We start from the raw sequence: 16,030 nt of genomic DNA, 5'->3' as shown, positions 1-16,030 counted from the left end.
GCAATAAGACTGAAAAACGTGATTTCAGTTTACTGCAAATCAAAAAGTACATGTATTATAAAATAAAAGCAGATGTGAAAATCCTATTATGAAATTAAAAGCATGTAAATGAATGTTTTGATGAATGAATTCGAATTCCATCATAATATTTAAATGTTGTTCATATGTGTTCCATTCATAAATTGTTTGGACTGAGTAACAAACTGAATTAAAAATATTATTAAAATTAAGAGATAAAATTGCACAGAGATAGCTTGATATCATTAAAAAGGTGATTTTTTGAGTCTTGAGTTAATATGAAAACCATTTCTGTAAAATATTTTTTTTTTTTTTTGAAGATATGAACAGCAATTTCCATAGGCAAGTAACTAAGGTTAACCATTAGTTAAACCTATTTTTGGGCTCCATTAATTTTTCTATTTGAAGCATATTTATTAATTTCTATTATATCTTCTTCCCTTTGACTTAATAGACATTTTATTGACATAGCGAACACTCTACAAAAGTTTCTAATAACAATTTACTGCTCCATTAATAAGCCAAGTAAAGTGCCTCAATACAATACAGTTCTGAAAATGTTCATGTAAGCAGTCTGAAATTTGTATGATGATTTAACCGTTGCCATTTGTTAATGGGTAATAAGAGCGACTTCTAGGTTCATGCACGTTAACGTTTTATATATATTCATTTATTTATCGCTTTTTATATCTCAATTATGTTAGTATTGCATACATAAATAAAGTATAAAATGATTTTAACAAAAATTCACGAATATTTCATTTTAAGACTAATATGTTATTTATTTGACTAATTCGGAAACCACTTGTAGCATTCACGGCCGGGTGTTTGCGAAATATGTGCTTCCAGTAAGATGCTCCGGTATTTACAACACAATTTTAGTGAGGACATTTAGCATGTAGATAGCACAGTATAGATAAATACAAAAGGAACTATAATGGTGTAGGATGTATTACAAATTGCAGCCAACAAATAAAAAGAATCGTACTATTTTAAACATTTTGCTAGCCAGTATTCTCCACTCCACTTAAATGTATTGATAATTTTCAAAAGATTTCCTACCGGCAATCGGTGCCTAGTTGTTTCGTTAACACCGGTGCTCCCTCATCCCAAACTCCCTACAACTAACCCATTTTCAACCAGTCAGGGATTGTAGTGCCATCTGTTGGAAAGCGGGGAAAGGAACAGAATACAAAGAATCTATTCCGCAGTCTACGGCTGCATCAGGGACACGAGTGTCTAAACGAACTCGTGTACACACACAAAAGAAAAATTACTAGAATCATTTATTTTTCTCGTTATTTTTCCTTTCACGAAATTAAATATTTTGTACCCTTAACATTTGTAATAGATGGAAATCTTATTTACATTAATTCTCAAAATTATATGTGATTCTAAAAGTGAGTGTCTGCATTATTTTTTTAAATTTTATTGACTTACATCCAAATTACTGAATATCAATTATTATCTTAATAATTGATATTCAGTAATATTTTATCTTAATAATATTCGATTTATTAATTAGTGGCTTTTTGCAAACAGTTGTTTCATTTCAGTGCATAGCTTAGGTTAAAAAACGGTTATTATTAGTTGTTGTTAGTTATAAAATTATTGTTTGAAGTTCTCAAGTTGTGTATGATTAAATTTTTTAAATAGTTATTACCCAGCTATCTTTTTCTGTGTATTTATTTAAAGAAAAAAGAAGTGGAAATTATATACATTTGCAAAGTGTTTATCTTCAAATGTCTGTTCACTTTCAAAACTCTTACAAAAATCAAGAAATTAATGCACAAGTGCTCCATATACTCCTGATTTCCTTCTTAGATGAGTTTTTATCGTCATTATTGAACCAAAATATATTAAAATTTCCACTGCGAGTATCGAATCTTCCAGTTTCAGCTAGAAATTTATCTTCTTAATTTGATATGCATGCTACCATAAATTCTAAAAAATTTCTTCACAAGTTTCTAGATGCATATTTCTTATTAAATATGAGCTTTAATTTGCAATTTTCCTCCTATATGTTTTAAATATATTTATTATTAAAGTTCTAGTTTTTTTTTTTTTTTTTTTTTTTTTTTTTATTGTTCAAATACTGGGAATATAATCTTTCCATTGAATTTATTAGATTTTTAAGAAGTCAACTATCATTTGAAATTCCTTCGCTTCAAGCCATTTATTTTGCTTTCTTACTTCATTAAAAGTTAAGAATACTTGTCCAATCTCCCTATATCATCAGCCTTATACTGTAATGTAAACTTCAAAGTTTTCTCACCACAAAACAGCCTCCTTTAGCTTGAACTGAAAGCTACAATTTCCCTTCTAGGATCCCATGAACCCTAATGAGACTGTGATAGTTATCCGAAGTCTGGTACCCGGTGGTGTGGCCCAGCAAGATGGACGTCTCATACCTGGAGACCGACTTCTCTTTGTCAATGACATTAACCTAGAGAATGCTAGTCTCGATGCTGCAGTGCAAGCCCTGAAAGGTGCACCAAAAGGGGTGGTCCGCATAGGCGTTGCCAAGCCCCTCCCCCTGCCCGAGAGTGGACAGAGCGGACAGGTGAGTGATGCCTTTGTCTCTCGGGTGGGTGGGGGTGCAGGCACTTTGGAGGGAGGAATGCCATCTGCTTTGGTCAAATCTCAGAGTTTCTGATTGCTGACCCACTGCTCCAAGAAAGAATTTAACTTCTAGTAGATTTTTTTCGATTCAATAAATGCAGAGTACAAAAAGTTTCACTTTGGAAGACAATTGTAGATTTCAATTAACTGGCAGCTATTTACTGTGACTATTTTATCTTAGAATATTTATCTGACTTTGCTCCTTTTGGAGTGTATAAAGAAATGGTAATTTTGAGGATGGAATCTAATTTAGCAATTTTTACATTATCGCCTACTATTCGGTGCAAAATATTATATATTTTTACTTCATGTACATAACTTCTGGGGACACCTACATTTTAAATTTAGAATCACTTGAGAGTACTTTATCAAGGAAAAGTTGAGCAGTATTTAAAATGTTAACTTCACTATTTTAAAATTGAATTTTTCACATAATAATATTAACTCTTCAACACACATTACACATATAGCAATGAATGATTAGATAGAAAATCTACTTCAAGTTCCATCTTTCTTAGGATGCATATGACTTGTAGAATGTTCTAGTGAAATTTTCCTTGTCTCTCTTTAACAATGCTTCTGTAGCTTAATGATTTTGTTTCCTGCTGATGCTCACCAATATTCAATCCATGATATATTTTCTTAAAATTATAAATTACATCTTCAGATGTTGAATCCTCATCTTGTTTTTTTTTTTTTTTTTTTTTTTTTTTTCTGATATTAATTTTACTGTAGAAATTGGTCCATATAATGGTAATTTTTATTTTCTTGTCAGAATTGAAAGCATATTTGTAATGCAAATGTTTACAAAATCTGTGCTGATTCTGCCTAGTGACTGTGAAATATTGTAATGTCCCATTCAATGTGATAACACAGAGAGGCTACTTAAAATATGACCTTAAATCTGTATTAATAATGTTAAGAAAATGAGTATATACTATGTGTTTTCAAATGCAGTATTAATGTTTAAAAACTTGAACATTATCATGGAATTTAATTCATGATCATCTATGTGATAAACAGGAAAAAAACTTTACCCTTTAGGCGCACATGTCTGTTGTTGTGTAATTAAATGATTAACTTCACATTTTTCAAGCTGCATTTATTATTCGCTGAATATAATGCATTTTTAATTATTTTTTCTTGAGCAATAATTTTGCGGCATATTTTACTGAGTTCCTTCTTATATATTGATAAAGCAACAAATTATTTTATCATTCTGTTTTCAGAAACGAATGTGTAAAAATAAGAAATTTTAATGGTAATGAATTAAATAAATAATTGGTTTTGCTTACCTGGCATGAGTTTACTTTTTTTACTGATTTCTAAAATATGTGCTTCTATCTAATTTTCAGTTCCTATGTAATTCATTATCATTCTGTAGTTGCAATTTACCTATAATTTCATTTTTTTGCAATTTTTTTATATGTGTTTTATAGAATACTCTGCTGATTCTTAAGTTTATAGTCAGACTATTTCTGATTGCAACTTTCTGCTGATTGTTGTAGACATTCTTGTAAAGTATCTTGCATGTATTTTTAATCTGGTTTGTTGTCTAGTGAGTGTTTTTATGCTTAAATCACCCTACGGTTGTGAGTGACCAGATATCTTCGCTCACTTATTCCTTTGTCTTCCTATGTCCTGCTTGTACTGATATTAATGTGATATTTTCATGTTTGATGAGATCTGAAATGTTCCCTACTTTTTTTTTATTTCTTTAAAAAAAACATGTTTAATTTTCTTTATTTTTAATCTACTAAATATGTGTTCCTTGATATATGTAAGACCGCTTATAAAAGAAGTGATGTAATTTTCGGGTTTTAGCACAATGTTTTGGAAAAATAAATATTATTTGTTTAAATTCTGGCGTAGTTCTTGTGTGACACTACAACAAATTCGATTTAATCATACACTTAATATTACTCCAAAATGTGTACACAATTTTTTTATCAGTAATTGAAGCCTATGAAAGCTTTTATTTTTTCAGATTTGTTTACTTCTTTTTTTTTTCTCATAAAGAAAAATTAGTTCAGTTTTTATTATTTAAGCTCAAGATTCTTAAGAAGGATCAATGTTTTTTTCTTATGATCAAACTGTTTAGATTTCATAACACATTCATAACTTTAATTCAATCCATGAATTTTATTTTGTGATCATAGAAATTTTTAATGCAATACTTTTCAAACTGTTTTATATCCATAATGTAAGTGGAAGATTAAGAAAAGTTTTCTTTAACTTTTTCTCCAATATTCAACTGAATTATTTATTTTATTGGAATTTCTTCCATCTTATTTTAATAAAAGTATATTTAGACAGATCTCAGTATTTTTGATCGAAAAAAAATCTTCCCATTTCTTTTATATTTATGCTAATTCACTTCGCAGATTTCATGTAACATTTCAGTTTAATGAAGGTTTATGTATATATATATATATATATATATATATATATATATATATATATATATATATATATATATAAGAATGAAAAAGATAATTATGAAGATTGAATAAGGAATGTTATTCTCTTGCACTTTCATATCCATTGTTGGAAAGTATAGTCACATAAAGATAATTCAGACAGTGGATTTGAATGATTATAAAAGTGTTCAGATATCTGCATATTGTTAAAGTAAAGTAATTTACTGTCATCGATGATTTTTTCTAAAAAGTTAAATATTAATGAAAAATCATAGGAAGGGATAGTTGCAGCATTAAAATATATGTAATATTCTAAAACCCTATGTACATTTCAGAATAGATTGTTACCCAACTTGTGAATAAGATGAATGCTTTTATAATAAATCATTATGTTAGAGTTTGAGAAAATAATTTTTTCAAGTATACTCTACACCTAGATAAATTGAATTGTGGAGAGTTAAATTATCTTGATGTTAAAAAGAAATGGAAGTATTTAAAACAGATCTTACTCTAAATAGCAGAATTGAGAAACAATCCCTAATTATTCCTATATACATGATTCTTATTATTTGCGGCTTTGGTATACCACTATTTAATTGTCAAATTGAGGAATCGTGATCCTTTCATTTCTATTATATTCATAGTAACTGTTATCCATGATTTTTTTGTAAATTATTCATTGCATATCCTTCTATCTCCTCCCCCTTTTTTTAGTAAAAATTTTTCAAAGCCGAAGACAGAAAGAATAAATTACAGGATTCTATGACAAGCCTGTTGATTTAAATTTTTTATTATTCAATAGATGTGTCTGTAAAAAAACTTTTATAATATTTAAACTACTTAAACAATAATTTATCCTCTTACTATATTCTTATTTTATCTCACTTATTCAGTTTTATTTTTTCCTCATAAAGTTTTCTGAAATAGGCGACACATCAAATTGCATTCATTCGAAGATTAAATCGTTTAACAAAAAGTTATTTTAATCAATAGTGAAAATCTCACTACTCATTGATGAAATGTTATTGAGAAAATCTTTTCCTCATTTTGTGTCACAGATTTAAAAAAGCAAGTTTTATCTCCAATGTTTTTAGATTTCACTGGAAAATAGTCCAACTATCCGAGACATGAAGTCTTCTTTCGAATTACCTCTCCCCCCTCGATTGAGTCTGGACCTTGAGCAGGTAAGTTCTTCGCCCGACTCCATGTTGATGTTTAGCCCACCACCACCACCTGAAGGATTTTAAACCATGTTTATGGTTGATGCTGTGTGTACAATACAATTTTCAACAAATAATTAATACTTAGACGAGAGAATTTTAGTAGAGCTTTCATGCATTTTCATAGAGAAATAATTGTAGCTGATCAGAGTAGTATAGTCACGTTTTGAACCATTTACTTATGTGTGTAATATATACTGTGCTCAAATAGTAAATGCTATCGTATTTTGTGAATATGAGAGGAAAATTTAAACTGCCAATGAAAATATATATTATATTACCACATGCCAGTATTTTTTTTTTTTTTTCCTTTCAAGTTATATATATAATAATTTTAACCGAGCTTATATTAAATCAGTGACTTATTTCTATAAAAAAATTGGATCAATTCTTGAAAAATTGTTGAAAAATTATTTACTTCATAAGCATAACGTATGATTCTCTTATGTATAGGCTTAAAATTCTTTCTTTGATAACTATCCATAACAATATAAATTATTTAAATGTAAGTTTCTGCTAAAGTTTTCATTAAAAAAGCATTCCGAGTTTTATTTCAATTGGCTTTAAATTCAATTGTATATTTTATTTATTTTCCATTTTCTGTTTTTGTCAAATGGAGTTCTAATATCTGGACATTTAAATTTTTGTATGATGAAATCCTCAATAAGAAATTAATCACATTGCACATTTATTTTATTTCTAAAGAAAAGATTTATTAACCATTAGTAAACATATCAGTAAAGAAATTTTTCTGCATTGAAACATTATATGATTATCTAAAGCAATTAAAAAAATGAATAGTGTTGTTTATAATAGTGTTCAGATACTTAATCCATTTTAGGTGCTGTGAATAAAATATTATTTTATCTTTATACATTGCTCACAAATATAGATATATAATTTTCTATTTGTTTTGTTGCATGAAAACAATAATATTAATTTCATATCTTGGGTGAAATTTCTATATGTATTGAATGTTCCAACATTTCTAGTTGTAGGAAAATTCAATACACATAGAATTCACTTTTTCTGCTCTAAGTTTACTTAGCTGTAACTGTTATAAAAATATTAGGGTAATATATAAAGGCTTAGATCCCTATTAAGTTAATTCAAATTACATGTCAAAAATTATCTGAAATATGTTAGAATATTCTATAAAGCTGAATTTTTTCATTTTCCAGCTTTATAAATGCTTAAAATATACTTCTGCCATCTTATAAGATGAATTTTAAATTTAATATTAGAAAACCTATCATTCACCTGCTGTATTCTTAAAGAAATTAAGTTACTATTTAAACATCAGTTTGGAGAAATCATTTCCTTGAAATTACTATAAAAAAAAATTGTGTGAAATTTATGAAACATGTTGCATTATTTTAATGAAAAATTGTGCAAATATTTTATCCTGGAATATTTCTTTTATTATCTGAACAAAAGTGTATAATAAGATATATAATAGATAAAAAAAATTGCTGTTGTTTTATGCTACTTATGATTTATTAATAAATGCCTCAAGATGGATATTTAGTATCTTAATCAATGCAAGTCTTTGCTGATAAAACTACTCTTAATGTTTTACAAAACTGAAATAACAGTTTTTAATAATTCATTAATTAAATATTTGTCTTATCTGAATATAAAAAAGTTGAGATTAATACTTTCATAATCACTGTATTTCAAATTTAATATCTATACGTAATTATTCAATATCATTAAAAAAAATATTTGTTGAAATATCAGAAAAATGTTATAAATATATATATTTGGTGTCATTATTTTGTTTGCTAAAGTTTTGAAAAGAGCAAAATTAATTTGGTATTTATAAAGAAATATGCTTGTTTTATAAAATATAGAACCATTACTTAACAGACATTGTAACATATTTTAAATTCTGGATTTTTTTTTTATTTAAACTTGAGCAAAATTTAATCAGTAGAATATGTTTTTAAGCGGAATATTTGATTTGAAATAATTAACCATTCAAAATAATAATCTATGTTATTTTATTGCTATTTATAATATTTAAATGTAGAATATTAGTTTAATATCTATTGAATAGTTGAGTGTTTTATGAATTCAAAATTAATATAATATTTACTTAAATCAAAAGTATTACTTTCTGTTTTTCTGCTATATAAGTAAGATATATTAATAATCTCAATAATAATGTTACTTGGAAATTAATTCACAATATGAATATGTGTAAATAACATGAAACATTATATAATGGTCTAAAAAAATTTTTCTTGTTGTTGTTAGTAAGTAGTTCAAGTTTAAAGGAATTAAAACATTTGTGGTGTTAAAAATGCTTCACAAAAATATGACAGGTTTCAACTTTTGAAACTTTTAATGAATGTCATAAATATCTGAATAATTTTTATTGCTTGTTTTAAATGGAAATAAATATACTCGTCAAAAGTAATAAGTATAAATATTTGATCAGTTCCAAAATATTCATAAGTGTTATTTAAAATCCTTCTTACTAAAACTGAAAAGAAATTTGTAGTATTAAGAGAGATTTAAACTTCAATGGATATTTGTGTTGTGTGTATGGTATCTTAGGATAGATTGTAATCATTTATGTGTTGGAACGTTCCGTCCTTGTCTGTTTGAAAATGTTGTTGCTGTATATCAAAGCAAGCTATATGTGTTCAAAAGAAAAACTGTTTTTCTGCAAATGTGATTTTAGTTCAGGAACTGTGATGTCATTTGTTGTCTGTTTCTGAAATAAAAACTATTGTTACTCTTTTCTTTAAATAATCTTCTTGTCTTAAAATATAATCTTCACTTTGTAAAAGTGTGTTTGCATTTTTTAGATTTAAATGTTGGTACAGGTATATTTAAGATAAATACATGAAATAAGAATTGCTTACTCAATAGAATGGGATTTGTAATCTCTCAGTTAAAAAAAAAAAATAAAACATTTTATTTTAAGCCATTGCTGAAGTAAATCTAAACGATTTTATTTGTTTTAATATCAGCATAAAATGTTAATGATTCCTGAATTCTTATTAAAATCAATGGTCCTGAAATTTTAGTGTTACCTGTATCCCTTTAAACATATAACTTTAATATCTTGCTGGCCGAAAAAATCTCTATTTAAGTTATTGAGATTGCATCAATAATCAATTTTTAAATCAAACATTCATTAGAAATCATTTTTTACAGATCTTTTTGAATTAAATGATGCCTTCTGATTACTTATTAAAATGGAATTCTATTATTAATAAAGCTGTCAATTAGTTAAACTCATTGTTGACAATATCAATTTTCCTACATTTGCTGACAATTTAAAATCTTATATTTCTCTTACTAAGTAATAATTTATAATCGTTTGTCTACTTTCCTTATATAATTTGATTAATATTGTCTACTTTTTATATAAAATGAATATATCAAAATCTTTTAATTATTTTAAGAGATTTAAATAAAATGGCATTTATATTTTTCCTTTTTGCGATACCTATATATCAGTAAATATTAAAAGTCAATGAGCAAATATTAGTTTTGCATGAAACTCATTGATGAAAAAACTGTTCAAAATCCAACCATCCATGAAATTACTATTTATATACTTATATACTGATTGCCCTGTGCCCTCTTATACCAGAAACATTTGAAGTAGGGAATTATTGCCCTTAATCACTATTTAATTGATTTTGTTCCTTTTTTAAAAAATAAAGTGAAAAGGCTTTAAGAAAATAAAAAATAAAAACTTAAAAAAACTTTTTTAACTCTCAACAGATATTTTTCCTTCTAATGCTGTTTACATAATCTATTAAGAATATCAATGGTCACTTCAGTAAAAAAAAATTGTTTATAGATTTTTATTTAAATACAAATGCAAATGCAAAACAGCAATTTATTCTGTAATATATAACTGCCAAAATTTATTTCAATTATTAAATTGGTATTATTAAGAAAGATTTTTGAGAACAGTGCAATATTTATTTTTGTGCAATGTTATTTTCTGAAGTTATTTTGGGAAAATACCAAAATTGAGCTTAACTTTTAAAATTATAATTGAAATTTCAAAAAAATCACATCAGCATGCACATTTTTGCTTTCCTAGGTTTATATATACCAAATTTGTAGCTATTGTGCAAACAGTCTGCCTTGGAGAGTATCAACAGATCTTTATTATTTGTAAAAATGAGAAATGCACTTTTGCAAGATAAGCAAAAATGGAGTGTATTTAAATCAAAGATTTATTTGTTTTCTACATTATTAGACAAAATGTTAATTCTTTAGCAGCTATAATAAAGGACTACTGTAGTATGCGCACAACATCGATGCTCAGATTGCAAAAATGTTGTGAATAAGCTTTCAGAGATATATACATTAGAGAAAGGGAATTTTCCGAAATATAGCTGAACAAGTATTTGTTGTAAACACATAATTTTTCAAATGATACTAAAGTTTTAACTTGAATAGTTGAAATTAAACTTTATGGTAGTTGTTAAAGGCAAAAGCTTAAACAACTTTTATGTTTGTGCAAGTAAGCACTTTTAAGTTTGTATTTAAGGGGTCAAAAAAATAATTAATGACATGAATGGGAATAAATTGAATTTATCACACACACATTATATATATATATATATAATATGGATATTTTTCCAAGTATTTTTATGAAATCCAAAAATTTGCTAATTAATTTACGTTATATTTTTATTAATCGTACTATAATGGATTTTGTTTCATACTTAAAAAAAACAACATATGCTTTGTTTTTAAAAGAAAAACATTCTCTCATTAGAATTTAAGTGGCATGTACTTGAATTCTGTCTTTTAAAAAATTAAAATAAAATAAGTCATTACAAATTTTAAAATTTTAAATTCACCTTTCTACAAAAATAATTATCTGTAAATTGAAATTTAATTGAAATAAGCATTATAATTATATTAGAATGTTTTTGAAAACTGCTTTATTGTCATATTTTAATTCTTACAACCACTCTATAAAGTATCTCAATAAAACTTTTTACTTTTAAGAGGAACACTTAGTATTTTGTTAATCTATATATATAGATATATATTCATTTTCACTTTTTATGCATTTTCTGCTTTTTTTGTTATTTCAGCAATATTTTCTTCATTTATATTATATTTAAAGAGATGCATGTGTTTTAGTTAAATTTTATATGATAGAAATGACCAAAATTGTGGAAAGAATGATTTGGAGGTGTAATGGCTTGAAATTCAACATATTTTTCAGCTAATAACACAAAGCTCTTTACTCTCTTAAAGTTATGAAGGAATTATGGAGAAAATCCAATTTGCTTAAGTTAATAGGAAATTACATTTGTTCATTTGAATGTGATCATTTAACTTGCATATTTAAAAAGCTAATTTGTGTTACTGGCTTCAGCTATTGATACATATAAGAAGGTTATTTGTTACTGTGTTTTGTCATTAGTGGTTATCTTGTGGCTTATTTATTTGTTTGTTTGGTTTTGTAAGCTTAAAAAACAAATTAGAGATATAGTCATAATATCTATATAGGGAGTTTTTCAGCAGTAAATAATATAAAACGCTAAAACAGTAGATTTGAATATCTTGCATTAATTTTTTAAAAAAATTAATGATAAAATTGATAAAATAATGATAAAAATTAAAAATGATACTAAGCAAAATAGTAAAAATAGTTGCAAAAATTTAAAAATTGAAATTTTTAAGAAAGCATTTTAAATGTCCAACCTCAACTTTTACCAGGATTCTTGATTTGTGAGTCAGTCAGGCATCTATTAAAAGGAAAGAAAAAGGGTAACAAAATCATGAAAAAAATATTCTGAAATATGTGTTAGAAAAATATGAAATAGAAATAGTTCATTTTTATTTCATAATATTTTAGTATAACATGGCTCTTTTTAAAGAAATGAAAGAACAAGCATGAACTAGTTTGAAATTATCACTGGAAAATCAGAGGTCTTGATACTTTTCAAAGTGGCTGGACCCCTTCATGTCTAATTGATAATCCAATACTAAATGATGGCAATTGTCAGGAAAAGGTTATATTACATTACACCTTCCCAAGAAACATTTAAATAGTGTTAAAATCTAAATATCAATCTTAAAAAAAGTATCTATATATAATGTCAAAAGTTGTGACTAATGGGTATAGAAATGCCTTGGATATATATATATATATATATATTATAAATCAGGCATAATTGTAGCTTTCAGGTGTTATTTTTCCAGTGTAATGAAGCATATTAACTTTAACAGGGTTACGATCCAGGATTATTATCATGTTGCAAATATACATGAGAAGTGACTGACCAGGCAACATCTGAAATCTCAACTTATGAGAAAATTTAAAGAATATGTTCACGATGCTCCTTAATTCAATGCATCCAAGATCTGGAATGTTGTTAAGGGCTGTTATAATGCAGTTCATTTGAATCTTGGAGAAGATGGAATAATACTGTAATTAATATTAAAAATGCTAATTGACATTGTGAAAAATTGTGTAGATATCAATTTTTCTGTATATTTCACATTTTTATTTCATAAATCTGTTACTTTCATTTTTGATTAAATTAACTTTCCAGGGGGGTTTTTTCCCCCTCCATTACTTCTGAAAAAAAAGGAGTATTGTTAGATAGAAATTCTGAGATGTTTCCACAATTTTGGTCGCTGTTGCAAATATGTCATATGGCTTTTTGTTATTCATTTATTTTTTTAGAAATGCACGACAATGACAAAATAATTTTTTGATTATTATTTATTTTATTTATATTTAAAAATGTTTTTCTTTATTTTCATTGTATTATTTTAATAATTTCATAAAAATAGGTCTGATTTATTACAAGTTCATTTTTTAAGAACTGGATTTTTAAAAAAATTAGTTTTTTATTAAAAATGATTCCTTTTATTTTTCTCTAAAATATTTGAAGTGTTATAATGATCATACCAGTCTCTTGAGTTCCATACTAATTCTCCTTTAACATTTAAGGCTCCACAAGTGTCATTGTAGAAAATGTATGTTTTTGATATTTCCGGGTTTCAATAGATAAATGTCTAACAAGTGTCCCAGAATAATTTTTCAGAAAAATGCTTAACTTTCTTAAAAATGCTTCAACTTTCTATTTTAAGTCCAGAAAGAATAAAATCAACCCTTATATGCAATTAATAAGTATCTACTCATAATTTTCCTTTCAGATAACGGAGTTTTAGTTAAATATGAAACTACTATACAAAAAAATCTTGAATTTTGCATTTGTTTTCTTATAATTTTTTAAAATAAAGTTTATCCTGCAATTAAAAATGATTAAGTAACTTTATGTATGTATGCGTCTACTTTTTGCATTCTGTAGCAATATTTAAATAATCTGGCATAGTTGAATTTATTTTTTTACAGTTATATCTGAATTATTATCACGATTAATGGCAGAGAATATATAAACTTGCATTAAAAAATCTATGAAATAGATATATATTGTGTATTAGGATAAGATATAAATATGTTAAATAAGTTTAGAAATATCCTAATTCTTATCAAATCTAGTACGGCTTTATATATTCACAACTACAATTTTATTTGTTAAAAAGTTAAATACAATGAAAAAAAATAGCCGAACTAATTTATACTCCCTGTTAAAATATAAAATTTATTTCCATACACATTTCTTTCAAATGCAGCATTAGTTCCAGCACCAAAAATATCTCTTTTAAAACTTTTTAAAGATGAAGTATTATAATGAATGGACAATGATATTATATGTTAAATCTATAACAACAAAGACCATCTTTACCTCATTTCAGGAAGTTATAATTATAGTTATAAAAAAGAATCTCTGCTATTAAAGAATAATTTACAAATGACACTTTTAAAAACATGTTCTGGATGAACACTTTGAAAGTTGAAATTTATTAATATTTAAAATTAAGTTTACGTCAGAGTTTTGCTCTATGAGCTCAGTATTTGAACCAGGATTAGAGAATATGTTCAATGTCATTTTCTTGTTTTAGATGTGACAGTAAGGATAATCATAAAAAGCAAATTTATACGGCAAAGTCGGATTAATAACCATCGGAAAATAACTGGATGTTGTTTCCTGCATTTTTCGCGCTCACGAACCTCTATCATTATTTAAATGATACTATTTGTCGTGCTGCCATCTATTGGTTCAAAAAGTTTTTTCCCCTTTCTTCCGCTTTTAGGTATGCGATGTCCAGTCAGATTATATATTCTATTTAGAAATATAAAAATAAGAAAACATATATTTCTTCTCATTCATTTTTTCTTTTTTGTAATAATATTTTTAAAGAATCTGTAATTTAAGAATGTAACTAACGTAGGAAGCGTACTGAAATATTTCTTTAGATTTCATTTCAAAATAAAAAGTATTACTTTTGTTTTATAATCGTAGTTATGTCTATTCTAATAATAAAAGAATCAAAGCATTAAAGTTTGAATTTTGATTTTTGTTTTAATAAACGAATGTAATATAATATAAACGAGAGGAAAGTGTTTGATAGCTCTTTCTACCTTGAAAACTTTCAGTTTTAATTTCTTAGTAAATTTTGAATATTGTTGAACTATTTTATTAACGTGAAGCGCTATGTGAAGTTATACGGAAAGTTATAAAAATTCTGCTGCATGATTCACCGGAAAGACAAGAGAAAAAGAAAAAAAAAAATTCTTCCCATGCCGGGAATCGAACCCGGGCCGCCTGGGTGAAAGCCAGGAATCCTAACCACTAGACCACATGGGATACGGTATTGAATGTAAACAAAATATTAAAAAGAGAAAAAAGAAAAAAATACCTTTTTTTGTAATTTCGATAAAAATCTGCTGACCTTAAGTAAAATTTAAAGAATTAATATTAACTTAAGAATGAATATTTCGAAGCTCAAATTTGAATTTATTTCGGTCAAAGAAACTAGGGGGAAGATATATTTTTTTAAAACGAATTTATCTGTTTGCTTTATCGCTTTTTCTGTAGTGAATTGGCACTAAAATGAAATAAAAAATGAGCAAATTTATAAATTCTGCTTTACATTTTAACTTTAAAATCTCGTTCGCCAACATTTTCTGCTTTGACGTTATTATATTATAATAATTAAATGTTCAAGAGCGTGAAATTAAGCTCATATCTCAGCAAGATGAATATAAAAAAATCTTATGAATTGAAATTTGGAAAGGATAGAATAAGTTAAAAGATAGACACGAACAGTAAACATAAAGATTCGCCATTGTTAGTTTCAAAATATCAAAAAAAATGATAAAAAAGGTTTCTTTGTCTTTAAGTGTTGTAATAAAGAATTACAATAATTATAAAGATTGTTTAGAACTTTCGTTGCGTAATAATTGTCTGGAAAGCACTATAATAATTCCGATTAAATTTGTTTTTATATTTTTATGAATTGTGATTTTTGTGTATATACCTGCATAAATAATAAAGGAAAATGTGCGTGAGTGCATTAACGTTGCATATAGAACAAACTGTTAGGCCCAAAGCTACCAAATTTATTGCAGATGTACTGTGGAGAGTAAAAATGTAGGAAAGAGTTTTTTTTTTTTTTTTTTTTTTTCAAATTTTAACTTTGCGAAATTTTGGCTTCATAGAATAACTGCTGAAGATCTAGCATAAAACAAGTTTTACATCATCCTAAAATTTAATATATATATATATGTACATATCTTTTCAGTTATACAAATTTAATATTTATACAACTTTTTATGCCTATTTTAATGAATTTTTAAAAGGATTTTAAAACTTACTCTACAACGATATATTTCACAGT

The 16,030-nt window shown here is 26.2% G+C and overlaps 1 protein-coding gene, 1 long non-coding RNA gene and 1 other non-coding gene across 7 annotated transcripts in view; 1 reads left to right on the top strand and 2 right to left on the bottom strand.

Annotated features, from left to right (window-relative positions):
* The window catches only part of LOC129956829 (inaD-like protein), a 924,555-nt gene that overhangs the window by 504,783 nt on the left and 403,742 nt on the right, over nt 1-16,030 (top strand). For all 5 annotated transcript variants that reach the window (XM_056068787.1, XM_056068794.1, XM_056068783.1 and 2 more), the window contains 2 exons: nt 2,345-2,581; nt 6,155-6,244. In XM_056068787.1, coding sequence (XP_055924762.1) covers nt 2,345-2,581; nt 6,155-6,244 — 327 coding nt within the window. The remainder of the gene's footprint in view (nt 1-2,344; nt 2,582-6,154; nt 6,245-16,030) is intronic.
* The window catches only part of LOC129956859 (uncharacterized), an 84,084-nt gene continuing 79,982 nt past the window's right edge, over nt 11,929-16,030 (bottom strand). The window contains exon 4 of the long non-coding RNA XR_008782706.1: nt 11,929-12,021. This is a non-coding gene — a long non-coding RNA (uncharacterized LOC129956859). The remainder of the gene's footprint in view (nt 12,022-16,030) is intronic.
* Nucleotides 14,926-14,997, bottom strand: Trnae-uuc (transfer RNA glutamic acid (anticodon UUC)). The gene has a single exon. It is a non-coding gene; the product is annotated as a tRNA-Glu (tRNA).

The sequence above is a fragment of the Argiope bruennichi genome, chromosome 2 (genome assembly GCF_947563725.1).
Source record: "Argiope bruennichi chromosome 2, qqArgBrue1.1, whole genome shotgun sequence".
Classification (NCBI taxonomy): domain Eukaryota; kingdom Metazoa; phylum Arthropoda; class Arachnida; order Araneae; family Araneidae; genus Argiope; species Argiope bruennichi.
The sequence above is the reverse complement of the archived record's forward strand: the minus strand, read 5'-3'. Positions and strand labels throughout refer to the sequence as shown.